The following is a 27,956-nucleotide window of genomic DNA, read 5'->3' as shown; positions in this document are numbered from 1 at the left end:
GTAAAAACTTTATGAACTGCATTACATCCTACAATAGTTCATTTGATTTTGCATCTACCGGAGTAAATATCAGGTCACCAAAAGGCAATGACCCATACTGCTTTCGCGTATGTGGACAAATATTACATCGCATTGGAACAGTGCACCCTTAAACAAATCAAGAACGCAAATATGCACAAATCACGTCGGCACCTACAAAGCGCTTCTGAAACCGCGGAAGAAAAAATGTCTCGGCTCCAAAAACACATGTCACTCCTTATTCCAAATACCGGTCCCAATCACAGAAACATCGGTATCCACTATGACAATGCACAGTAACAATGCACGTGACATCAGTCTTGCCACACTATTAATTATAGTGACTGTACAATGGCATCCAGTCACTTACTCAACACCATTGATAAACTTCTACAAACGTTGATGAATAATAATATTCCCTTTGCGGGAAAGGTACTTTTATTAGGAGGAGATTTTAGACAGTGCTTAACTATTACTCCACTTACAATGCGCTCAGCTATTGTTCAGTCCACCTTAAAATACGCGGACAATTGGCATTGCGTTGATGAATAATAATATTCCCTTTGGAGGAAAGGTACTTTTATTAGGAGTAGATTTTAGACAGTGCTTACCAATTGCTCCACATGCCATGCGCTCAGCTATTATTCAGTCCACCTTAAAATACGCGACGACGTCATATAAACAACACGAGACCGAACTACAATACATATACAGGCGCGAGACCTGATTGGTGATAATACGAAGAAACGAACAGTCCGTATATTAACAGTGAGTTCGATCCTACTTATTACTTATCCATATTCCTAACGATAAAGATCAAACAAGTCATCAATTCACGATCACGGATACAAAACTAGACGGCTCGAGTAACGGGACCACAAACACGAACCCGCATTAAAAAAAAAACTTCACCTCGGCGCGCTTCTAAAACCGCGGAACAAAAAATGTTACGCGAACAATTGGCATTGCTTTCTAAAGATACACTTGGTACAAAACATGCGATTTCCAGATCCCGAATATAACAATTGGTTATTACAACTAGAACATTGTACACTCACCAATACAGATGGACTTCACCCAGATATTATTACAATTCCTCAACCCTTCATATGCGACGACTTACTTACGGAGATATTTGGAACAGCGGTCTCATTAGACCAAATGCCCCTTTTAACACAACGAAGTATATTATGTCCAAAAAATATTACTGTTGATCACATTAATAACCAGGTCATTTCATTACTTCCTGGAGAGTCACTACTCTTTCTAAACTCTGACAAAGTTGACTCTGATGACAACAATGACCATCTTAATTTCCCCTTAGCATATTTGAACACTATTAACCCAGCCGGATTACCACAACACAGTCTTAGCCTTAAAAACGGAACAATACTCATGCTATTAAGAAACCTTAACGCTAAACAGGGTTTATGCAATGGTACACGTTTAGTCGTCTACATCATAACACACAATGTTATTCAAGCAACAGTTCTTAAAGGATCACATGCTAACAATACTGTTCTAATTCCTAAAATTGACCTTACAAGTTCTGACCTGGAATTACCTTTTACACTTAAACGGAAACAATTCCCCATTAAACCTGCCTTTGCCATGACCATCAACAAATCACAAGGACAAACCATGCACAAGGTTGGCATCTACCTATCTGAGCCCGTTTTTGTACATGGACAACTTTATGTGGCCTTCTCACAACTTCGACGTTCATCTGACGTTAAAGTTAAGGTCATAAATGCTCCATGCCAAGGAAAACTCATTCAAGGACAAGACACCATCTTTACTACTAATGTTGTGTACAAAGAAATTTTCCAATAAACCTTTACACTGTGCCAAACACTTTATTGTTTGCTTCCTATCTGCGTCATCTACACCTTCACACTATGCTATATCTCATTCATACATCACACTCTTTGTGATTTCCCAACACCAGGGGTTGGCGAGCGAAGCGAGCAGGGGGCAGAGCCCCCTAGTATTAAAAGAACCAAAGAATATGAAACTTGCATCCATATTCTTAGATTTGAACAACAAGTGCATCACTCAGGAGCCACGCAGTGTAATTTTGTACACTATGGCTCTGAAAGTAATCTGAGGTGGGGTTTGACTGAAATGATAAACTCCTAATGTCCAAAGACCCTATACCTTAGCCAGCTTTGCTGCTTAACAGCTCCACAAAACTGGGTTAAGATTCTGGCCCAGTCACTGCCTGTGTGGTTCTGTCCATTTACTCTTTGTTCCAAGTTTCCTGGCTTTCATCTCAGAGATGAAAACTTATTTGTACTGTTAATAGGCCCCTGATGTCATCAGTGTTAGACGTTCTTGAGGGCACCTGAGTTTATTCCTGCCTCAAGCCAGTGCTGATCAAATAGCCATTTTTTTCTTTCTGATCCTGCAATGAGTAACTCGGTTCTGAAGACAGAAAGCTGAATAATTGAAGCTTGCCCATGTTCAGTGCCTGAGACTGTCTCCTAAAAAAAACTGGACAAGAAGTGAGCTATGGAGCTGCAGTCACGTCGTATGAGGATCAGTACTGTGGAAGCCATCCCCGGACACAGACAGACAGACACCTCCATGTCTACAGAAGCACACATTTATTCAGCACACTATTTACAATGTCCCGCACACGGTGCACCTGCACCAATCACCCTTTGCTTCTGTCCTTCAAAAGGTCCTTCACCGCCTCTATTCCTCTCTGCCGAGCTCTGTCCTCTTCTGCCTGACTGCAGCTCCCGACTGGAGGGCGGCGGTCCCTTTTATATCCACCCGGACGTGTGCTAGGTGCTTTCCGATGGAGTTCCTGCGGCACTTCTTGGTGTGGCGGAAGTGCCGCACAAGCACCCAGAAGCACTCCGGGTGTCCTCGGTATTCCTTCGTGTGACGGAAGCATTACCATCCTTGGCTCCACAATTATCTGAGCGCCCCCTGGCAGTGGCCACTTCCCTTACAGGGTTGAGCTTCCATGCTCAAACCCCGTGGCCCCCAAACCGGACAGGGCGGCTGCCCTCTCGTGGTCCTGGGGAGGCACAGTCCCTCTCCTGGTCCGTCCAGGTGTCGCGACTGGGCACAGCCCCCAGCCGACCACCACAGTACTTACAAGCTTGATCTGATAAGAACAACATTCAGAAAGCAGACCACTTCTAAAATGTGACATGTGGACAGAGGAGTGCATCAGGTTTCTTATTGCAGTTAGTTCCTCATTTGTTTACCTGCTTTGACATGGCAGAGGTGATCCTGAATTCACCAGTGCAGATTTGCATTGTTTCAGATGCCACCAGAATGTATTTATCTTGCTCTGGTTTGGCCAGATTTTCAACTTTATTTAACTGGCCATTCTGAATGAGTAATTGTGCTTGTGGTTTTGTGCTTAGACTTGCACTTTAATGGACTGGCTTTCCATCTAAGTTTGGTCCTGCAAGGCATTCATTTCTTCTGGAATCAGAAGACATTCAGAAAAATAAATGGATGAATAGTTGGGAATTTGGATTAAATCTTGCTTGGTCAGTGGATACCTGTTCTGAGACTAAGGAATATTGCAAATGGCAAAAATAGATCAGGAGATGATACACATAGGACAAAGATGTGGCCAGGACAGGCAAGAGCTCAGAACCGTTAGAGAATAACTAGGCAAACAAGAATCAAAGGGATGAGACGGGAAGTAAAATGAAGTAAAAACTAAAAATAAAACCAGATGCTAGGGCATACTAGGGAAATTTTCAAAACATTGTGTACCCACCCACCAAGGGATAAAGCATAGTGTAACCGCCATCATATTTATATTGCCACTTCCAAGATGTCATTAGCACAACAATTGCGGTCATGTGACACATCCACAAAGTCACGTAAACAAAGAAAATAGAGCTGAGAGCAATAATTAAGTCAAAATTAAAAATAAACATTACATAAATAGAATCTTCATGGCAAACAACACAAAACATACCGAAACACACACGTAAAAAGTTAAATTTTACACCACCATTGTAAATCTTGATTTTTTTATATCTTATGTCAGTATTTGCATTTTGGAATTTTTCTGTTTTTTGCAAACTATTTCTAAAAAAGTTGACTAGTACTGTGTGTATAGGCTAAAATCAGCCAGATACCTCCTTCAAAGTTTAAACGTGTACAAATATTTCTTAACAAACCTTCTTCTTTCGGCTGCTCCTGTTAGGTGTTACCACAGCAGATTATCTTCTTACATATCTTTCTGTCCTCTGCATCTTGTTCTGTTACTCCCATCATCCGCATGTCCTCTCCCACCACATCTATAAACCTTCTCTTAGGCTTTAATCTTTTTCTCTTGCCTGGCAGCTCTATCCTTAGCATCCATCTCCCAATATACTCAGCATCTCTCCTCTGCACATGCCCAAACCAACGCAACATCGCCTCTCTGACTTTGTCTCCCAACCGTCCAACTTGAGATGACCCTCTAATGTCCTCATTTCTAATCCTATCCATCCTCGTCACACCCAGTGCAAATCTTAGCATCTTTAACTCTGTTACCTCCAGCTCTGTGTCCTGCTTTCTGGTCAGTGCCACTGTCTCCAACCCATATAACATAGCTGGTCTCACTACCATCCTGTAGACCTTCCCTTTCACTCTTGCTGATATCCATCTGTCACAAATCACTCCTGACTCTTCTCCACCCACTCCACCCTGTCTGCACTCTCTTTTTCACCTCTCTTCCACAATCCCCATTACTCTGTACTGTTGATCCCAAGTATTTAAACTCATCCACCTTCGCCAACTCTACTACTTGCATCCTCACCATTCCACTGACCTCCCTCTCATTTACACACATGTATTCTGTCTTGTTCCTCCTGACCTTCATTCCTCTCCTCTGTAGAGCATATCTCCACCTCTCCAGGGTCTCCTCAACCTGCTCCTTACTATCGCTACAGATCACAATGTCATCAGCAAACATCATAGTCCACGGGGACTCCTGTCCAATCTCGTCTGTCAACCTGTCCATCACCATTGCAAATAAGAAAAGGCTAAGAGCTGATCCCTGATGTAATCCCACCTCCATGTTGAATGCATCTGTCACTCCTACCGCAGACCTCACTACAGTGACACTTCCCTCGTACATATCCTGTACAACACTTACGTACTTCTCTGCCACTCCTGACTTCCTCATACAATAACACAGCTCCTCTTGAGGCACCCTGTCATATGTTTTTCTCCAGGTCCAAAAAGACACAATGCAATACCTTCTGGCCTCCTCTATACTTCTCCATCAACATCCTTAGAGCAAACATCACATCTGTGGTGCTCTTTTTTGGCATGAAACCATACTGCTGCTCACTAATCATCACCTCACTTCTTAACCTAGCTTCCACTACTCTTTCCCATAACTTCATGCTGTGGCTCATCAATTTTATTCCCCCTGTAGTTACCACAGTCCTGCACATCCCCCTTATTCTTAAATATTGGCACCAGTGCACTTCTTCTCCACTCCTCAGGCATCCTCTCACTTTCCAAGATTCCATTAATCAATCTGGTTAAAAACTCCACTGCCATCTCTCCTAAACACCTCCATGCTTCCACAGGTATGTCATCTGGACCAACGGCTTTTCCATTCTTCATCCTCTTCATAGCTGTCCTTACTTCCTCCTTGCTAATCTGTTGCACTTCCTGATTCACTGTCTCCACATTATCCAACCTCTGCTCTCTCTCGTTCTCTTTATTCATAAGCCTCTCAAAGTACTCTTTCCATCTGCTCAACTCACTCTCCTCGCTTGTGAGTACGTTTTCATCTTTATCCTTTATTACCCTAACCTGCTGCACATCTTTCCCAGCTCAGTCCATCTGTCTAGCTAATCAGTACAGGTCCTTTTCTCCCTTTTTAGTGTCCAACCTCTTATACAACTCATCGTACGCTTTTTCTTTAGCCTTCGCCACCTCTCTCTTCACCTTGCGCCTTATTTCCTTGTGCTCTTGTCTATTTTCTGCATCTCTCTGACTATCCCACTTCTTCTTTGCCATCCTCTTCCTCTGTATACTCTCCTGTGTTTCCCCATTCCACCACCAGGTTTCCTTTTCCTCCTTCCTCTTTTCAGATGTCATGCCAAGCACTCTTCTTGCTGTCACCCTTACTACATCTGCTGTAGCTTCTCAGCTGTCCGGTATCTCTTCACTGCAACCCAGTGCCTGTCTCACCTCCTCCCTAAACTCAACCTTGTAGTCTTCCTTTTTCAGCATCCATCATTTGATCCTTGGCTCTGCCCTCACTCTCTTCCTCTTCTTGATCTCCAACGTCATCCTACAGACCACCATCCTATGCTGCTTAACTGCACTTTCCCCTGCCACTACTTTGCAGTCTTCAATCTCCTTCAGATTGACTCTTTTTCATAGGAAGTAATCTACATGTGTGCATCTTCCTCCACTCTTGTACGTCACCCTATGTTCCTCCCTCTTCTTAAAATATGTATTCACCACAGCCATGTCCATCCTTTTGGCAAAATCCACTATCCTCTGACCTTCTTCATTCCTCTCCTTGACACCATACCTACCCATCACCTCCATGTCTCCACTGTTCCCTCCACCAACATGTCTATTGAAATCCGCTCCAATCACCACTTTCTGTCCCTTGGGTACACTGTTCATCACTTCATCTAACTCATTCCAAAAATCTTTCTCATCCATTGCACACCCAGCTTGCGGGGCATATTCACTAACAACATTCATCATCACACCTCCAATTTCCAGCTTCATAATCATCATTCTGTCTGACACTGTTTTCACTTCCAGTACATTCTTGACATACTGTTCCTTCAGAATAACCCCTACTCCATTTCTCCTCCTATCCACATCATGACAGAACAATTTGAATCCACCTCTGATCTACCTGGCCTTACTCCCCTTCCATTTAGTCTCTTGCATGCACAATATATCAATCTTCCTTCTCTCCATCATATCTTCTAACTCTCTTCCCTTACCAGTCATACTGCCAACATTCAAAGTTCCTACCCTCAGTTCCACTCTTTTTACCTTCCTCCTCTCCTCCTGCCTCCGGACACGTCTCCCCCTCTTCTTTTCCTTTTTCTCTTCTTTGGCCAACAGTAGCCCAATTTCCGCCAGCACCCTGTTGACTAACAGTACTGGTGGCGGTCGTTGTTAACCCGGGGCTCCACCAATCTGGTATGGAAATTTGTATTGTTGTTTGCATATTGATTTGGCAAAATTTTACACCGGATGCCCTTCCTGACGTAACCCTCCCCATTTATCCGGGCTTGGGACTGGCACAAAGAAACACACTGGTTTGTGCATTCCCTGTGGCTGGGTTAAATATTTGTTAACAAACCAAAAGAAAAAAACAGTTACATTATACAAGGAATCCTTTAAGCATGGGGATCACTTACAGATGGAAGTCCAGTTCTGATTGTCACATTGACTGGAATAAAAATGTGTGTTCCATCTTACCTGAGGTTGGCACCTGTATTTAGAAGCAGCACCAAAGAAAAATCCACATGCTCCATGTTTATCACCTAATGTCCCACTCCAGACCTTTAACCATCTCTCTCTCTCTTTTATTTCCCCAGTGCACTTTGTGATGAACACATCAGTGTGCTACTTGAAACAGCTTAGGGATTTCTGCTGTTTAAGCGTCGAGTCCAAGCAGGTGAGTGTTAGTTTGTAAAACTCAGCTGTGATTCAGCACGCAATGAAAACCCATCAAATGACGTTTGTGCCATAATCCCAGCACATAGCACAGTGTTTCCATTTGTCCATCTATTATATGAAAATTAATTAAATTTTCATGTAACAGGTTGGATCTATAAACATGTACTGTCTTCTGCCCACAGGAACAGCAATTGGTTTTGGCATTGCGCTCAGTTTTTGATGAAAGTCTGCCCCGCCCGACCACTGAGATGGTGCGTGGAGAGCTTCTGCCCAGTGCGTGGGTCCTCCAGCCTGATACTAAAGACAATAAAGCTGTTACCAAAGTTTTCTACATGATTCAGGTTGGTCTTTCCCACTGTCAGTAATTTTTACAATGTTACTATCTTGCCATAGTTGTGATAATCCAAAAATGAAATGCAACATTCCATACATTCGGAAAAGAGTGAACTGTTGAAGCAGTTGATAGATACAAATGCAGGTCCTCTGATTGTTTCAAGTAGAACTTAAAGCTGGGTGTGATCTACTTCTTTCTCCTAAATTAGTATGGCAAGTGGCTAACCTTTTCTTTTTTTTGGCCTAGGTGGACTTGGGTGCACCCGCACTCCCTCAACGGCTCTTAGGTTCGGTTGCGAAGCGGCAGGCCATGGCTATTTTGAACCTGTCAAAGGTCTTTATTTGATAAGACACATCTACACAAGATAGTAATCTGCAGATCCCCACTAAACATTAAGTGAAGAATTCTCAAGTTTCTGACATCCACTGGATTAGATTCAGAGTTGCATCTTTTCAAACATGGGACCTTCAAAAGGGAGATTCATGATTAGAGTGCTTAACCAGAACCACAAAGTCATTTGGGTGGAAATATCTAGAAAACAAAATGTTGCTTTACAACTGGTTTAATCCTGGATATTGTATTTTTATTGATTAACAGCTGATTTAAAGTTGAACTCAATCTGAATGAGCCTTCTGATATTAATAATGGAAAACCAGCACTGATAGCGACTGACCAGTGAAGCTAAGAAGCTGGCACTTTTGTGGAGCCTTTGAAGCCGCAGACATGTTGAAACCAGATGCAGTTATCTAAAATTGGAAGAAGAATTAGTTGACAGGTGTCACTTTTTCCACTCTGAATTTATTTTATTGAACTTATTTCTGCAGTCTGCAGTACTTTTCCAGTAGCCGTCCTGTAGCAGATGGTATGCTTCAGACCTAAAGGAGATTCAGGGCAGTTGGAATTTCTAAATGGTTTTGATTTAAATTGACTGATCATAAAGATACCAAAATCTTCTGCTTGGATGACTGAACATTTTTGATTTAACTCTTTTAACAATTTGCTATCCATGAATGAATATCTGGAATGGTGGTGGCATATTACATTGCAAGGCTTGTTTTCATTTTTTTTCTTCAGAAATTGGCAAAAGGTTGGTCTCGGAAAATACTAACAAAGAGAAAGCTATGCTAAATGACAGTGTCTCACCACATCGGCATGCATTTTCATAACAGATCCGTCAGCATGCCGTTAGCCATCAACACTACAAGTATCTGACGGACTACATGAGCAAGAAGAGTAGGAGGTTCCTGTGGCACAAAACTCTTTACTGTCTGTCAAGGTGTGCATTCATGTATAACTGCTGCATGTTTGGTAAAATTGGGCAATGTGGTTTCTTGTTTTGGGAAATTGGAAAAATGTTGTGTAAAAACCTGAGACAATCACACTTTAAAGGGCTGTGGTCATGGCACCTGCAGCCAAACACTAGGTCAAGAGTCCGACTGCAGGAGAGCCTCCTTTGAACCCACTTGAGAATTCCACTCTTTATGTTCCTCACTCTTCCCCAGTTTTGTACATCCTGAAGTTATTTTATAATGCTGGTTTGAACAATAACAAGCATTTCCAGTTGTAATGACATTCAGAATGGTGGCAGCTGTTGAACGTTAGCAGTATCTGCTTCTCATTTAACTGATTTTAGTTCTAGAGTGGAAAACAAAATTTAAGCATCCTATTATGGAGCAGACTCATTTTCCTATTCACTTTGTCCGAACATGTCGGCTATATGCTTGGAATTCCAATTTTTATGAAAGATGGGGATTGGAGATAGTCATGGACTCTTCCCACCATTGAAGACCTAACTGGGTTCAAATTTAAATTGGCAATGATCTGTTCTGTAAAGTTCTGCATTCAGATCAGTCGGAAAAAGGCCATGGCTTCAGGAATGCAATGGCCAAAGCAGCTGTGTGAACAGCCTGGTGCTTCGTGGGTTTAATAAATCAGAGAGGGAACGCGTTTACGACACTCGAGAAATGGCAAATACGTCCAAAACGAGATGTACAGATCAAATTGTATTTTTTTATGTACTTGAATGTTGGCAAGCTCATAAATTATATTTATATTATTGTATTGTGCAATTAAAATGACATGATTGTTCTCCATGCGCTACTTTTTTAATCCATCCATTCAATATTTTGTTTGCACTTATTTATAAATTTTATATTTTTCCAAATACATTATTGCTTTATTTAAAGAGTCTGCCATTGTATTTTCTGCTTATGGGGTGTTGTATGTTTGCACAGCAGTTCATACTACTTAGTCCTCATTTTTCATGCATTTCTTGACAGAGGGGTGTGTGTCTGTAAAATACAAAAGGACCTTCACAAGCTCTACAGAATTTGTGTAAACTGCTTGATGGCCCTAAAAGCATTAGCACTGGTTGATAGTAGCCACCCATTTTAATTGTGTTCAGAGTCCAAGTGAGCGGATGTCTGCCCCAACAGGCAAAGAGAAGCCCTGCATGGGGTGCCAGTCCATTATAGCACACGTTCAGTCAATGACAGTGGCCAGTTTAATTCACCAGTCAATTTATCAACACGTCTTTTGAGAATTGTGACGAATAACAAGAGCCCAGAGATAGTGAGTGGACGGGGATTCAAAACAAGACCTGTGAGGTGGGCAGCAAACTCAAGAATGGACTTGAGACACCGGAACAGTGGGCTGCTCCCATAGCGTCCACTGCCAACAGATAAGCTGGAAAGATGCACCAAGATGGATGAAGACAGGACGAGACCAAGAGAGAGGCTGGAGAACAATATTGGTGATGGTGTCAAATGTGGAAAAACAATGTGTCTCATTCTAAAGGAAGCTGAGTAGAGCAACTGGATAACCTAGGAAAACCCAAAATGTGGTCTCTAAACCAGTGATTGTGGTGATGATGGTAAAGACAAAGGAAGAAGAAAGAAGGAAAACGTCATGACTACTTGGTATAAAGAGGTTCAGAGGTGATGTTAAGAGGTTATGGTACCACAAGAGCAAAACAAAACTGAACACTGATCAATAGCCATTGCAGGGTCCCCACATTAACTCGTTTCTTTTTCCTCTAACTATCACTAATGTTTGAAGTGTGTTTTTGAATTTATTTCGATACTCAAATTCATACTGCTGGATGCCACCATCTTTAAGAGGAGGGAGTGCGATACAGAAGATCACATGGTCTTCAACTCATGTACACAGCTATAGGCAGAGCAACCACAAACAAAGCTGCAGTCATCTGCATACAGAAGTCTGCCCAAATGAAATTTAATTTAAACATGAGCACAGAATCAACAGAACCGTAAAGCGTACACGTGCTTTAAACATCTACCTGCAAAGCAATAAACGCCGCCAACATCAAGCATGTGCCCTAGCCCTGGCATTGCGCTCACTTGGACAATTCGCTTGTGGCTGCAAATCGATTTGTATGACTCACTGGAAAGGCTTCAACAAGAACGATTCATTTGCACGTCACCCATCACTAGTTTCACTTGGAAACTCCATCATTCTGTCACGCGGTCAAGCGTCTCAAGATTATTTAAATAACAGAACAGGAACAGAGACATAAGACTGTCTGTGTGCAGAGCTGGAAACAGTGCAAGCACAGCCACTGCTGGGGAGGAAGACGATTGTACAAGTAAAATTAAAGGTCCTTAAACAACTGTGTACCCTGTAATTCTGCTTATTGTTTTAGTTTAACAATTTGCATTAGTTTGACATTTGCTGTTTGTCCAATAATATGAAATAATATTTGTGGTTTAACCTGCAGCAATCTGCAACATATTCACTCTTTATTTTGTACCACATGAAGATGGAATTACTTGTTGGTTGATTTCCACTTGAGTTCTGTGTCACTTTTTGAAGTGGAATGACAGATTTTGTGTACGTGTGAAAAATATGTGGCTTTAATGAGCAAAGATTGGAAAATTGAATTTGTGTTTTTGAAGACTTTAAGTAGAGACTGTAGTTTGTGTTTTTGTGTGTTCTGTCACTTTAAGGCTCGGATGAAGGCTCGTTGGCTGAATGCCCTGGTAAAATGAAAGAGGAATTAATGAGATGCAGTAAGAGTGAGATTAAACACAATAGCTGGAGTGTGAAGAGTTTGTTTTTCTTACAAGGCCTGATACTAAGAACCTGGGGACACGGACTGATTATAAAAACATCTCTCCGCATTCACGATGACAGGCAAATTTCATAAAGCAGTTTGATCCAAAGCAAAGTGAGAACAGGTGAGTCTTTCTCTATGAGGCGTTTCATGGATGCTCACTGCATAACTGATGATGGCAGTGAAACTGGGGGCTCTCATGTAGTGAGTTTTAGGTGACTAGCAGTGCAGATCTCCTTCATTCAGGATGGGAGTCCAGTCACAAAGGCGCACACCTTCCTCAGTTTTACACCTTTAAAACTTTTGCCAGAGTAACCACAGAGATTCTGTGTAAAAATATTTTTGGGTGGCCTGGTGCAGTGAAATCAAGTTATATTTTCAACAACAAAGTACTTAATGGCTTTATTGGAAGAAGATATCCAAGACGGCATGTGAGATGTAAGAGAGCATTCCTATCGCTAGAAATGTATTAAAGCCAAATCAAGAGATATTGTAGACTTTGATATTATCTTACTGTAATTTTCATATTAAGGACTTTGGAAATATATGGAAAGTGAATGCACTCTTAATGTACAGTGTGTGGCTGATTCTTAAATTAACTCAAAGAGATAAAGCAATGGAAGTGTTGCTGGCTGGTGCTTCTCATAGGGTAAATATTTACTATATTGGGGCTGAACTGAGGGTCTGTCAGTCACATATGGGGGGTGCCCTCTGTTAACGACACATTATAATGGATTCAATGGTGAATTCAACTTTGAGAGGTTCTGTATGACAGAGTGGAACCGACCTGTGAAAAGTAGCTCAGTGTTTAAGGTGCTGTGTATATTGTATTTCAGCCCGGTGTGTCACAATTATGTCTAAGTTATTTAAATTATTGTTTGTTCTGGGTAGTTAATAAAGGGGCTTGTGAAAAGAAAATGTGGGGCATTGGAAGACACACCAATCTGACCACATTCTAACACACTCATTTCAGCTCAAAGCTGTACGGTTGTTCTTAATGTATTGAAAGCAAATCAGAAACCAACTCAGACTTGGGCCACAGTTGAAAGACACATCTGTAGGAGAATTGAGAGAGAAATGGGAATCGGTAGTAATCGCAGTAAACATGGGCATCACATACACCAGCGAGGCACCAAGCCAGGTAAATGGAGCAGAAAACACTCACTATGCACAAAACACAGGCCTAAATGACTACAATGAGTCTCTGATAAAAAACAATTGTTCAGTGAGAAAGGATAGGAATTGAGTAGAAAAACCAGTCCTGCCAGTCTGGTGAGGGTGCGTCTTGAAATTCCTGAACTTGGTATGTGCTAAAGTTTGTGTGAATGTGATGGGGAGAGTAGTGTAAGCGTAAGGGACAAGCAAGGTGAAGATCAAGCAGTTAGGAGTTTGAAATGACTAACTTCTAAAAGAACGGGGAAACTCTTGTGAAATGATTAGAAGTGAGAATGCCCCCTAAGTGAGGCGAGGTCTTTAATCACTGGCCTCAGTAACTTGTACAAGAAAGCTACAACGTGAAAAGCTAAGGAGATCCCAGCTGAAAAAAAAAGCTCAGCCAGGGTTGTCAGAATTAGCCGAATTAAAAAAAAAACAAATGTAGACAATGCTCGGCACTTACCCAAAATGAAAGTCATAACAGTAGGAATTGATCTTAATAAAAGTCCAAATAAAATCATAAACATATACATATACAGGTGCTGGTCATAAAATTAGAATATCATGACAAAGTTGATTTATTTCAGTAATTCCATTCAAAAAGTGAAACTTGTATATTAGATTCATTCATTACACACAGACTGATGTATTTCAAATGTTTATTTCTTTTAATGTTGATTATTATAACTGACAACTAATGAAAGTCCCAAATTCAGTATCTCGGAAAATTAGAATATCAATTAAGACCAATGCAAAAAAAGGATTTTTAGAAATGTTGGCCAACTGAAAGGTATGAACATGAGAAGTATGAGCATGTACAACACTCAATATTTAGTTGGGGCTCCTTTGGCCTGAATTACTGCAGCAATGCGGCGTGGCATGGAGTCGATCAGTCTGTGGCACTGCTCAGGTGTTATGAGAGCCCATGTTGCTCTGATAGTGGCCTTCAGCTCTTCTGAATTGTTGGGTCTGGCGTATTGCATCTTCCTCTTCACAATAGCCCATAGATTTTCTATGGGGTTAAGGTCAGGCGAGTTTGCTGGCCAATCAAGAACAGGGATACCATGGTCCTTAAACCAGGTACTGGTAGCTTTGGCACTGTGTGCAGGTGCCAGGTCCTGTTGGAAAATGAAATCTGTATCTCCATAAAGTTCGTCAGCAGCAAGAAGCATGAAGTGCTCTAAAACTTCCTGGTAGACGGCTACATTGACCTTGGACCTCAGAAAACACAATGGACCAACACCAGCAGATGACATGGCAACCCAAACCATCACTGACTGGAAACTTTACACTGGACCTCACGCAACGTGGATTCTGTGCCTCTCCTCTCTTCCTCCAGACTCTGGGACCTTGATTTCCAAAGGAAATGCAAAATTTACTTTCATCAGAGAACATAACTTTGGACCACTCAGCAGCAGTCCAAAGGCGAGACGCTTTTGACGCTGTCTCTTGTTCAAGAGTGGCTTGACACAAGGAATGCGACAGCTGAAACCCATGTCTTGTATACGTCTATGTGTGGTGGTTCTTGAAGCACTGACTCCAGCTGCAGTCCACTCTTTGTGAATCTCCCCCACATTTTCGAATGGGTTTTGTTTCACAATCCTCTCCAGGGTGCGGTTATCCCTATTGCTTGTACACTTTTTTCTACCACATCTTGTCCTTCCCTTCGCCTCTCTATTAATGTGCTTGGACACAGAGCTCTGTGAACAGCCATCCTCTTTAGCAATGACCTTTTGTGTCTTGCCCTCCTTGTGCAAGGTGTCAATGGTCGTCTTTTGGACAACTGTCAAGTCAGCAGTCTTCCCCATGATTGTGTAGCCTACAGAACTAGACTGAGAGACCATTTAAAGGCTTTTGCAGGTGTTTTGAGTTAATTAGTTGATTAGAGTGTGGTACCAGGTGTCTTCAATATTGAACCTTTTCACAATATTCTAATTTTCCGAGATACTGAATTTGGGACTTTCATTAGTTGTCAGTTATTATCATCAACATTAAAAGAAATAAACATTTGAAATACATCAGTCTGTGTGTAATGAATGAATCTAATATACAAGTTTCACTTTTTGAATGGAATTACTGAAATAAATCAACTTGGTCATAATATTCTAATTTTATGACCAGCACCTGTATTATAGTATACATATTATAGTTAAAACGGAAACAAAGAGGGTCTTGATTGAAACTAAACCGTCCTTTTCCTGAGAGAATCACATTTCTTATCAAAAAAAGTTGTTTTAGTTTACATCAGAAAGTTTGTCTGTTCTGGACGCCGACATCTTAAATAGGTGCTGCGGAGTGATGAAGTCACGTGATGCAACTTCCACTTGTCATGTTGTAGCAACAGAGGACAGTGAAAATAAAGTAAATAGAATGCAAAATGGCCTTATGTTGATGTCACCAGAGTAGCAATAAAAATGTCAAACCAACATTAGAAAAATACCCATACAGATTTAAATAAATGATAATAATTAGCATGCAGTTTTTTTAATGGGCGCCACAGCTTTGAGGACTGTTCTATATTGGTGGGTCACCCACGTAATGTAAACAAGCTTCTGGTATAAAACTTTAAGGCCTTCAGACATCGAGCAATTAAAAGGAAAGACTTCTAATAGTTTTATTGGTGCTTATTGAAAATAATAGTGAGCATCAGACATTGAGCCTTCTTTGTGGAAATAGAATTTTGGATCTTGTGTTTTTTCTATTGTTTTGTTCTCTAGTAATTAGACTCAGTTTGGCCTGTTTCTAGAATGCTCTGTGTAGTGACCCCAGTTGAATGATAGGCAGCGCTCTGACTGATGGGTTAGGAGTGTTTGTTAAGTTTCTCATGGACTTTTTCGTAAACACAGACTGCTACAAAAGCAAATTAGAAAATAAAGTTCATGTAAATATACCGATGATGGTTTACATTTACAACTAAAGCAGGCTATAAATGTTGTGAATATATAAATATACAGCATATAAATAACTTGTAAGAAGAAGCGCAAACACAGAAAAAGGGTTGGGCTAAAAGAAGTGTAAGCCACATGTAATTAGAAACAAACAAACAAAGCGCACAACTCCATACTAAGAAGTGACCACATAGGTAGATCTGTTCTTCAGTCAGCGGCTCACTGCTGGTGTGTTGGAGATCTGGCACACTCCACAGCAGGCTCCAAACTGAACACTGACATGCAGTGCCGCTTTGCCTTATATACCATCCGGGGAAAAATGGGTGGGACTTCCAGTCTGATGGCAGTGGATGTGACGTCAGAACTCTGGAGGCAAAAGACGAGTGTGGTGGCTGACAGTGCCCTCTCATGCTCAGCAGTGGGATTGCCCATTTTATCACAGCTCTGTAGTTGCCCGATACTCGCACATGTTTGCCAAACTTGATATAAACCTTTGAAACTATTGTTTCACATTTTGTACATAGAAATTAATATGATGTTCACTTTTCAGCCAGACACTTATTTTTGATTGCGTTATACTTTCAGTCACCCGGTGTAAAGCATGCAATTAAATATGAGAACCAAAAAAAGCCCTTGTCAGAATTAGTCACTTGAACCCAGAGGCAACACTAGAATTACAGGTAAGTGTTCTTTATACAGGATTCAGGAGGAACAGTGTGGTTTTCGTCCTGGTCGCGGAACAGTGGACCAGCTCTATACCCTTAGCAGGGTCCTGGGGGGTGCATGGGAGTTCGCCCAACCAGTCTACATGTGTTTTGTGGACTTGGAAAAGGCATTCGACCGTGTCCCTCGGGGAATCCTGTGGGGGGTACTCCGAGAGTATGGGGTACTGGACCCCCTGATAAGGGCTGTTTGTTCCCTGTACGATCGGTGTCAGAGCCTGGTCCGCATTGCCGGCAGTAAGTCGAACCCGTTTCCAGTGAGAGTTGGACTCCGCCAGGGCTGCCCTTTGTCACCGATTCTGTTCATAACTTTTATGGACAGAATTTCTAGGCGCAGCCAGGGCGTTGAGGGGGTCCGGTTTGGTGGGTTCAGGATTGGGTCACTGCTTTTTGCAGATGATGTTGTCCTGTTTGCTTCATCAGGCCGTGATCTTCAGCTCTCTCTGGATCGGTTCGCAGCCGAGTGTGAAGCGGCTGGGATGAGAATCAGCACCTCCAAATCCGAGACCATGGTCCTCAGCCGGAAAAGGGTAGAGTGCCCTCTCAGGGTTGGTAGCGAGATCCTGCCCCAAGTGGAGGAGTTCAAGTATCTCGGGGTCTTGTTCACGAGTGAGGGAAGAATGGAGCGTGAGGTCGACAGGCGGATCGGTGCGGCGTCCGCAGTAATGTGGGCGCTGCATCGGTCTGTCGTGGTGAAAAAGGAGCTGAGCCGCAAGGCGAAGCTCTCAATTTACCAGTCGATCTATGTTCCTACCCTCACCTATGGTCATGAGCTATGGGTAGTGACCGAAAGAACGAGATCGCGAATACAAGCGGCTGAAATGAGTTTCCTCCGCAGGGTGTCTGGGCATTCCCTTAAAGATAGGGTGAGAAGCTCAGTCATCCGGGAGGGGCTCAGAGTAGAGCCGCTGCTCCTCCGCATCGAGAGGAGTCAGATGAGGTGGCTCGGGCATCTGATCAGGATGCCTCCTGGACGCCTCCCTGGTGAGGTGTTCCGGGCACGTCTAACCGGGAGGAGGCCCCGGGGAAGACCCAGGACACACTGGAGGGACTATGTCTCTCAACTGGCCTGGGAACGCCTTGGGATTCTCCCGGAAGAGCTAGAAGAAGTGGCCGGGGAGAGGGAAGTCTGGGCATCTCTGCTCAAGCTGCTGCCCCCGCGACCCGACCTCGGATAAGCGGGAGACAATGGATGGATGGTTCTTTATACATCTCAAACCAAAGTAAACCTTTGTCATGTTCTGCCGCTCACTGTGAAGAAAGAAGTGTTTGTTTGGACTTCATTGCCAGCGCAGGATACATGTATGTTGTCATGATTAGGTTTGTGTTATTTTATTTTGTTAACTCTAATGTCTTGACCACTTTAGGTCCTTAAATTGCCGCCAATTTAAGAGCTGTCATTAGAACCACATTCTCCATTTCTAGGGGCGTGGCTTCCAGGGTCATGACCTGCACATAATCAATACAACGGATAAAAGGTCGGCTGGGGGCTCCTTTTTTAAATATTCCTCCATACACTAGGCATTATAGATTATCATACGCCAAAACAAGCGTTTTGTTAGCCGATCTGTGGATGAAGAATGCTGTGCTTTTGTGCTTCTCACGAGTTTCGTTCAGTTTGACCGCTTTCCCTGTTTTCTTGTATTCGATTCTTGTCTATCGTTAGGATTTGGTAGTAAAATTTACTTTTTATTTTCATTTCATTTTTTATGAGGTTCTGTTGGTTACCTGAGCAAAAATCACCAGTCCGTTCCTTGGCAGGATGTATGCGTTGAGAAGTTACTACAATAATTCAGAAATAATTAACGTGTATCCAGACTTGAGTGTGAGTGTAGAAATTTCCTTTTAACATTAAACAAAAAGTGTATTAGTGATTGGGTTGTGCAGAAAAATAATAGAATCAGAATCACATTTATTGGCCAAGTATGCACACATACAAGGAATTTGATTCTGGTTTTGGTGACTCTCCAAGTGTAAGCTACTGTATATAATTGACAAACACACAACTGTTAATTACACACCTTATATACAAAACAAGACAAAGAATGTACATATATATTGTCACAAACAACGAGACATAATCACATAAAGGTTTGGGGCAGCCACCCGTAAAATTTGGTATCCTGGCTGCAAAGTTGCTTTTTTCTCAAAATATACAGCACTGATGTGCACACAACTGAGTCCAAAACAAGACTGAGGGAATAGGGAAAAGGTGGAGACTTTTAAAGGGGAAGACAGGAAGTGAGATCATAAGGATCGGGCTCATGTTCTTTAGCCATTGGTTTGAGCCCGGACGTGACATCACAGGGGCCGGAGCCGGTAAGGTCTCCTTTCATTGGCTCGGTCCCGGAAGTGACGTCAAGAGAGCCAGGTGGAATCTCCTGTGAATGGTCTACAGGAAAGAGAGAAAAAGAGTCAGTGCACTCTGCCACATCCCGGCATGCCTCAGAACTGCCATCACTCAATCCCTTTAGCTGCCTCCCATGCGCACGTGTGTGACAAGGCCCCCCCCTTAGCCCAGACCCGTCGGGTCTTGCGACCCTAACCGAGAGGTCGTGAACCCGAGAAAGAGCATCAGCGTTGGCATGGAGAGCGCCTCGGCAATGAACGAGTGAAAACTTATACGGCTGTAGGTCAAGAAACCACTGGGTGACCCGCGGATTCGACTCCTTGTGCAGGGCCATCCACTGTAGAGGTGCATGGTCCGTGATAAGGGTGAATTCCCGGCCCAACAGGTAGTACCTAAGCTGAGTAATTGCCCATTTAATCGCCAAAGCCTCCCTTTCCACCGCTGCATACCTGGTCTCCCGGTCCAACAGTTTCCGGCTCAGTAGAAACGGAGCTTGATCCGCTCCGTGGCCACCTAGGAGGTGGGTGTGTGCTAACTCACAGACCTGCCGCAGGAAGGTTCGCGGGATTAGCAGTAGCCTTCTCTCCTGCCCATCATGCATTGCTACGTGATAGAGAAGGTAGTTGTCTAACTCAAAGTGAGGACCCTGTGGCATCGACTGGTTAGTGCACTGGCCATTGACTAGGACCACTGCATTTTTTGCAAATTTCAGGGAATTGTCACTCCACTTCTCCCTTTTAAAGGAAGCCGGCATCTCTCTAAATTGGAACCGTAAAAGGGAGAGAGGGTCTGAACCGACCTCAAGGGGCGTGGTTTCCTCCCGTTCCGTCTCGGCGCTGGTGGATGACATGTTGGCACGTGACGGCGTTGCCACATCACTCAGAGCAGCCGCTTCGTCTCTATCTGCCGGCTAATTACACAGCGTGGAGGCAGCTTGAGACGGCTCATCCCTGTCCATAACTAGGCCCAAGTTAACTCCAGGATTGGTATGTGTCTCACGGCCTTTGATATTAGACCAGTCCCGCCCTAGTATCACCGGGTGTGGAGGATCTGGGAGGACCACCACGTTAATTTCTGAACTGATCCTCCATAACTGATGATACAAGCGGCGGACCTGTACCAGTGGATTTCTCCGTGGACACAGGTTATACCGGTCTTAAATTTCAACCACTGTTGCGGTAGCACAAATCGGCAGGCAACAATGGAAATGTTTATACCCGTTAACGATCACCACGCCTGTGTGTGGGACTGCCAACGGGTTTGTCAGAGCACACCAACCCCTCTTCCCCCTCCACCTGCATTCCTCCTCATTCCCAAGCGGTTTGCGCACCCACAACTTCGGGGATGTTGGCACAAGCTCTGGGTTGTACGGGGGGGGGCTAGGTTTTGGGACGTACTCCGGTTGAGTTCGACCAAGGGACGGTTCAACTCCCCCAGATTGTGAGGCCGTCCTTTGTATTTCTACGAGCTCTATGAGCTCTGCCATATTTCTGAACTGTTTACCCCAGACTGGCTGGGTGAAGCCACGGGGTAGTGTGTCCAGAAGCAGGTAGCAGGCCACCTGCTCTATCACATGGGAGGGCTTGTTTTCCTGTGGCCATAGCCACTGCCCTACCTTTGCCCATAAGGACCAGGCTTGTTGAGGGGTCGGCCGCTCTGGGTCGAACCTCCAGTTTTTCAGGCTGCTCACCTGCCAGTCTGGGGCACCCCTAGGTGGAAATCGGGGCTCTGGCTTAACAGGGAGGCGGGCACTCTCCTCCGAGAGAGCATAAACAGCCCTCTTTGCCTCCCCCTTCCGAAGCAGCCCAATTCTGTGAGACCCTCCCGCACACTCCCTGGCCTGCCTAGATTGCCTAGTGAAGTATGCCGGGCGCAGAGCCTGTACCGGGCCACTCCGAAACATGGGACACCCTCCCCGCCTGGAAACTCGGCCCCGGTACGCTCCCACCTGGATGTGTTGCAGGTCCTGTCCCCTTCTCTTCCAGGTCTTCTTGATCCTGCCGGCTACGCCAATGTTACAAAAACGAGACATAATCACATAAAGGTTTGGAGCGGCCACCCGTATAATTTGGTATCCTGGCTGCAAAGTTGCTTTTTTCTCAAAATATACAGCACTGATGTGCATACAACCGAGTCCAAAACAAGACTGAGGGAATAGGGAAAAGGTGGAGACTTTTAAAGGGGCCGGAGCCGGTAAGGTCTCCTTTCATTGGCTCGGTCCCGGAAGTGACGTCAAGAGAGCCAGGTGGAATCTCCCATGGATGGTCTACAGGAAAGGGAGAAAAAGAGTCAGTGCACTCTGCCACATCCCAGCATGCCTCAGAACTGCCATCACTCAAGCCCTTTAGCTGCCTCCCATGTGCACGTGTGTGACAATATATATGAATAAAAAATACAGAGCGAAAGCTGAAATAAATGCTGAAAAACAAGTATTAACAATATGTATTGCAAGATCCTGGGAGGCCTGAGTGGATTCGGTGCCCATCCTGATTAAGCTGAATTAACCATTTCTGTTCTATTTGCTTGTTTTGCCGTTTATTATTTTATAAAGACTGGCTGATGTAAGAAATTCAAAAAAGTTGAGGCCTGGATGTGAGGTCCTGTAAAGTAGGCACCAATGATATTTTTGGCAGACCAGACTTTTCGTTGTAGCTTCTTTTTGTACTATTTAGTCACTTATATGAACCACACTGTTATGAATGATCTGTGAACAGACTCCGTCTGGAACTACATCAGCAGCTCTTGTGGAAGGTTGAACTTCCTCATCTGTCGCAGAAAGTACATTTGTTGTTGTGCCTTTGTTATGGTGGACTTTACATTGGTCTTCCATCCTGGGAAATTAAAAATCCCAGAAACATGAAGGTTTCCACAACTGTCACAGGAGCATTAAGTATGGAGAGGGGGGGTAATATTGTGGGAGTTCACTGTCATCCCCACAGTTTTGAGAGTGTTAAGCTCCAGGTTCTTCTTGCTACTCCAAAGGGCCTGTTGTTCAACCTCCTGTCTGTTGTCCCGTCACCATTCCTGAAGAATCTAATGATGGTTGTGTCATTCTCATATTTAATAAGTCTGATAGAGGGGTCCTTAGAGGTGCAGGGGGAGAAGAGCAGTGGGGAGAACACATATTCCTGGGCGGTGCCATTTTGATCGTGCGATAGCTAGATGTGAGTTTCCCCAGTTTCGTCTGCTGTTTCCTATTGGTCCAGAAATTGGTGATTCATTAACAGGTGGAGGCAGGGATGGAAAGCTGGGTGAGTTTCGAGTGGAGGAGTTCCAGGATTATTGTATTGAATGCAGAGCTGAAGTCCACAAAGAGAATCCTTGCATATATCCCTGGATTGTTAAGATGTTGTAGGATGTAGTACAGACCCATGTTGACTGCATTGTCCACTCACTGGTTTTCTCGATCTGGTTTTGAATTTGCTTTATCTGTGTATTGTCTTATATCTGATTTTACACCAAGAACAACAAGCTCTTCTTTCTTTTTCAGCCATGATCTCTCACCCAAGATGGAGCTTCATAATTTTATCGTTTTTCCACAGCACATACTTCTCCTGGGGAGGTAAGATGTGAAAGAAAACACAAACTTTGTAATGTTGTAACATACTTTGGTAACCACTTAGGATTAAGATGATAGGCTCTAGGCTGCCTGAAAGAGGCCGACTGTGGAGAATGTGCTAAAAACAAAGAGACATGAATCCCTACTTCAGACTTATGAGGCAAAGAATGGGTCTGGCCAGGCAAAAGCAGACGCTGCACTCAAACACTTCTGGAGAACGAGCAGACTGTAAATCCCATACGTCAGTGTGATTGCGAGGAGCTGCTCGAGCCTCTCAGCCTACCAGCTAACAAGCTGATCATACACAGCAGGATGGGCGTTGATGAGGGAGTGAGGCTCTAACCAATTCGAGTAAGGAATGTGAGGCATGCAGCATGTGGCCATTGCATTAGTTTTGTGATTTAACAGAACAGTGAAGCTTTATACTGCATGATCAAGGTGCCTTATTTTTTGTAGCCAATAAATGCATTCTTTTATATTATATAATTTTTAATATGCAAATCTGTTATGTAAGCTAAGTGGGTATAAATAAGACTCTGTACCTCCACTCAGTGACCATCCCTCCTGCTATTCTGTGAACTGCAGGGATGCCCCTTTTCATGAAAAGAAATAAAGATGGGTGACAAGCTTCCTCCTGCCTGGTTCTCTGGGGTGATTGTTTGTATCGATTAATCTTCGACCACAAAGTACAATTACAGGTTGTTTTTCCTCCCAAGTATGGCACTATATTGGCATTACTTTCTCAAGTGAATCTTTTCCTACTCTTCCCATTTTGCCAAAAAGTGTAAATGGTGAAACTCATAAATTCGCATAATAGTTTTTCTTAATTTTTCATGTGCATTTTTTCTAATCAACAAAACAAATCTTGATCACTACTGCATTCATTTGGTTTCCTTTTCAGAGACCTTTTCCATTGTTGGTCCTTCTCATTCCATTATTTCTTACGTTGGTGAAGACGTCATGCTGCCCGCCTTCCTCTCACCGGCACTGAATGCTGAGGGGTTTCAAGTCAGGTGGTTTACAGCTAAATTCGGGTCACCAGTGCTTGTATACACAAATTACAGTATCGTGAATCAAACTGACAGAAGAATGTCCATTTTTCAAGAGGAACTGAAGAACGGAAGTGTATCTCTGTTAGTACAAAGTGTCCGTGTTTCCGATGAAGGCATCTACACGTGCCATGTAGTCTCTGGAGAGCTGCAGAAAGAGGTCCAGATCGCCTTGAGTGTGGAAGGTTAGTATCAAATCTGCGGTGATATTTATTTCATTATCTGCCATTGCTCCTTGATCGCTCGGTACTCTATTTTGTCTTCAGACTCAAAGAACTTTTGGAATCCTTATTACAAGATAGGAGATTCTACAGGAAGTAGTTACTCATCAAAATAAATGCTTAAAACTATGCACTTCCATTTAAATCACTGCTTAATATGTCTTTAAGATTAAATGTGGCTTGAACAATGTTATAAAACCCTAACCTAAGGTAAGCTTGCCGGAGTGATCTGAGGTCACTGGTGTCATGAGTACGTATGAATCGTTTGGCTCCCCTTAATGATGTACTGCTATGTTTATTTTTATTGTTTTATGACAATTTCACCTCAGTAGTTTGTGATAATGGTAGCAGATGCTGTTAGAAATCACCATTGCTGGTCAGTTGACTCATTTGGATCTGTGGTAAAATTTCAAAAAGAAATGGAAGGGGACGTACCCAGTAAAGTTGTAAGAGTTATGATTTTGGAGTCTTGTGCTCTGTTTATGGGACTTTGATTATGTGACAATGTTGTAGGTTTGGTTTTGTTATTATTCTTTATCGTTATTTCAGTGACATCATCATGCCATGATTTTCTGTTTTGGTTTCAACCGTGTGTGCTGCCATCTTGTTTTTTTGGATGGTTGTGGCCATGCTGTTGTCCATTGCTGCCAAGTGATCATTGGGTGAATGAAGCACGACATTACCAAGGCCTTCTTATAAATCTCCTGATCCTATTTAACGCTGACTTAGGGCATATGGCTTTTTTCTTTAGTGTAACAACAAGGAGAGTATTTTCAGAAACGTGTCGATCGGTAGTAAGCTACAGAGTTAGAAATGTAACCTATGAAAACTGTTACAGGAAGGAAAGATTCTACTAAATTGACTGTAAACATCTTCTCTAAAAGAACTTTCAGGGGCTGAATATAATTTAACTTCTAAAAACATTCAGAAACTGGAATGCTGATGCATTGTCTAAAAATATGGGAAGTAAGGAATTCCTGTTGTTCAAATTTAAAGGATGTGGAACCTTCTTGATAGAACGACAATAAAACTGATTTAAAAATCTGTTGTCTGATTTAGGTGTTCATTTAATGCTGTTTATGTTAAAAGTGTTATTTTTGCTACCTGGGTTGCCATATAACCACCTACCCTTCTTAGGGCTCATTTATACTTCACGCTCAGAACGCGTATGCGCCCGCATCATGGCCACCACGCGTTCTGAGCGTTTATTTGATGTGTCCTCTGAGCAGGTCCTCAGAAATTAACGTGACGTGTTAGCAAAAAGTTGGGTGGCGCAGTGTGCTAAAAAGTTGGAACGTCAGAGTCTCTGTTTATTATCTACATGTGACAGAAAGCCGCTTTGCGGATCCTACGAGATCGGTGTGCGCGCTTCGATATTTGATAAATGGTTCGATGTGGTGAAGCAAAATGCCAACATACAGATGTATTCGTGGTGCTTTTATATTCAAACGTCACATATTCCCAATCATAATGACACGATACGTTTTAAAAGTCTCACATACCGTCTTCTATGCTATCTTTTTTTCTAGGGCTTCCTCTTCTCCTGGCAGCAGTGAATCGCCAGCAATAGATCGCCACACTGAGCACATTAAATGTATGATATTCCAACTCTCTGCACATGTAGAATCCTTAGATTTATACTTGATATCACTTTCATGATGAAAAGCATTAAAGTATGTATATTACATTTTACAGATAAATCTGTAATTTCGTTTAAATAATGAATACCATTAATAATTACACACATGGGGGTGACACAGTGGCGGAGCGTTAGCGCTGCTGTCTTGCAGGGAGTCACGTCGCTGATATTCCCTGCCTGGACTTTACATGTTTTCCTGCTGGGTTTCCTCAGTGTGCTCCAGTTTCCTTCCAAAGATATGCAGATTTGGGGATTTGGTGCCGCTAAAATGACGCTAGTGTATTTGTGTGCTTGTATTCACCTTGCGATGAGCTGAGGCCTCGTCCAGGGATTGTTTCTCACTCGTGCCCAATGCTTGCTGGAATGGACACATCCCTGGATTTAATCATTAAACATCCTTTTCAGAGATATTGCGGTAAGGTGTCATCGGAATTTAATGGGTGTTTTAGACAATTCACAACACAGAGAAGCCGAACATGTTGTCACAGTGATAATATCTCGCACTGCCACCTGGCGGATTCCTCCAGATTTACGTAAAGTACGCGCACAAGTATAAACACTTCAACGCTTGCGTAGCAGGAGCGTCTGCTGCAGGATGCGTCGCATCGTGTGAAGTATAACTCTGGCCTTATACTTTGTGCTCTTCTCAGATAACATTAATTAGATATTGGTATTGTGGCAAACGGCCGGGGTTCATGCCTTGCCGGGACACTCCTTCATTAAATATTTGGGGGAGCAGCCATGGAATGTGCAATACCTCCCCCTGGACACTAGATGGCAGCCCCCCTGGGTTGGAGCGGTGCCTCAGTTTCTCGCAGGGCTCCATGGAAATTGGAGCTTGGTGCAGCCCTGTTGAGTCCCGCAGGCACCGCCAGGGGGTGCTGCAGCTGGGATTCCTGAGTCCTTGTGGGCAGTCTATTTACCACACCCGGAAGTACAGCTGGAACTCGGCAATCAACCACCTGGAGCACTTCCAGGTGCCTGATAAAAGGGGCCAGCAGCCACCACTCAAGAAGCCAGAGTCGGGAGGAGGAAGACAAGGGTGCCTGGGAGGAGTAGTGGAAGAAGAATATTGTGCCTTTTGTTGTTGTTTTGTGCTTTGTGGGACTGTGCTGTGCCCCACAGGTGAAGACAATAAATGTTTGTTTTATTTTACGTGTGCCTCTGTGTCCAGTCTGTGTCGGGTCGGGAGCCTATATAGCGCCTTTCACAGTATATATTTTTGGACTTTATTTTATTCTGGTGGGTATCTTGTGTGTGTTTGGTAGTGCTGCAGTTTTGCTCCCATTGCTTGGGTAGCTTCTCCCGGCCTGTTTCCCAAGATTCTAACTCATGGGTAATTGCAGCCATGGGTTTAAAAAGTCTCCCATTTCACCGTGTCTTTATCGGAGCGGCAGATGACACACCTTTGTTAAAACTCTCCAAGAGAATTCCTTGCTTTTTATATTGATCTCTTAGGATGCTAACTTTTGCTTCATTCTTCTGTTCTCAATGTTGCTCAAACCTTTTGACTATGTTTCCTGTTTTGATTTTTCAATCTCCCAGTTTGCCCTTGCCCTGCAGACCGTAATGTGATAGATGGAGAGGTGAAGATTTTATTGTAAGTTTAAAGTCAAAGAGCTCAAACCTCATCTATAATGTTACTCTATTCATAAAGTCAGCAAGTATGTCATTGTGAAAATCTATAAGATTAGTTCATAGAATTATGGAATCTAACAACTTCCTATGGTGAACCTGGTGTAGAAAACAACTAAAAGAGTAGGTGGGTTTGCCTTTATTTTGTTTCTAAATGGGGGGTCTCCATTTCCTTTTAAGAAAGTGCAGTTACTGTATACTGTACAAAACGTTTAGAACCACTGGTGTAATCCAATGATGGTGGATGTAAATGCTAATTTAAGCATTGCCATAAATAAGTAAACCCATTAAAATTTGCCAAAAAGCAATACCTCTAGGAATTCTGTTGCTGCTGATCTAATTATTATGTTAAAGGATTCTCAGTGATAAGGCTGTAATTGTCTGCCTTTAACAGATCTTACGAAACAGCAGTACGATATCTGCCAAGAATCTTAATATCTGTGTTTAGGAGGAAATCTGGTCTCCCAGATGTAAATTCTAGTAGGCGTTTATTTTTCTATAAAAAAGTAAAAAACAGAAACTGGTTCCTGGAATTATAAAATTATTATCATTGTATTTTGCTCTCGCCTGTACCTTATCATGTCCACACCATCTCACATTTACTACACTTTTTAGGATTCAACTGTACAGCTTTTTGAAGAATAAAAGCTTGCTACAGTTTACGGCAAAACAATCTGTC

General features: G+C 43.0%; 2 protein-coding genes across 4 annotated transcripts in view; both read left to right on the top strand.

Moving 5' to 3' along the window:
• The window catches only part of stard9 (StAR-related lipid transfer (START) domain containing 9), a 248,461-nt gene extending 239,230 nt beyond the window's left edge, over positions 1 to 9,231 (top strand). Inside the window, exons 32-34 of the mRNA XM_051919739.1 lie at positions 7,572 to 7,651; positions 7,836 to 7,994; positions 8,234 to 9,231. Coding sequence (XP_051775699.1) covers positions 7,572 to 7,651; positions 7,836 to 7,994; positions 8,234 to 8,332 — 338 coding nt within the window. The 3' untranslated portion in view covers positions 8,333 to 9,231. The remainder of the gene's footprint in view (positions 1 to 7,571; positions 7,652 to 7,835; positions 7,995 to 8,233) is intronic.
• A 2,790-nt stretch (positions 9,232 to 12,021) lies between these two features.
• The window catches only part of LOC114666693 (butyrophilin subfamily 1 member A1-like), a 200,842-nt gene continuing 184,907 nt past the window's right edge, over positions 12,022 to 27,956 (top strand). For 2 of the 3 annotated variants that reach the window (XM_051919921.1, XM_028821650.2), the window contains exons 1-3: positions 12,022 to 12,183; positions 22,665 to 22,736; positions 23,635 to 23,967. In XM_051919921.1, the coding sequence (XP_051775881.1) occupies positions 22,667 to 22,736; positions 23,635 to 23,967 (403 nt within the window). In that variant the 5' untranslated portion in view covers positions 12,022 to 12,183; positions 22,665 to 22,666. Of the gene's footprint in view, positions 12,184 to 22,335; positions 22,737 to 23,634; positions 23,968 to 27,956 lie in introns of those variants that run through there. The other variant, XM_051919920.1, reaches the window with a different exon arrangement.

The sequence above is a fragment of the Erpetoichthys calabaricus genome, chromosome 16, assembly GCF_900747795.2.
Source record: "Erpetoichthys calabaricus chromosome 16, fErpCal1.3, whole genome shotgun sequence".
Taxonomy (NCBI): domain Eukaryota; kingdom Metazoa; phylum Chordata; class Cladistia; order Polypteriformes; family Polypteridae; genus Erpetoichthys; species Erpetoichthys calabaricus.
This window is presented reverse-complemented; position numbering and strand designations above follow the sequence as displayed.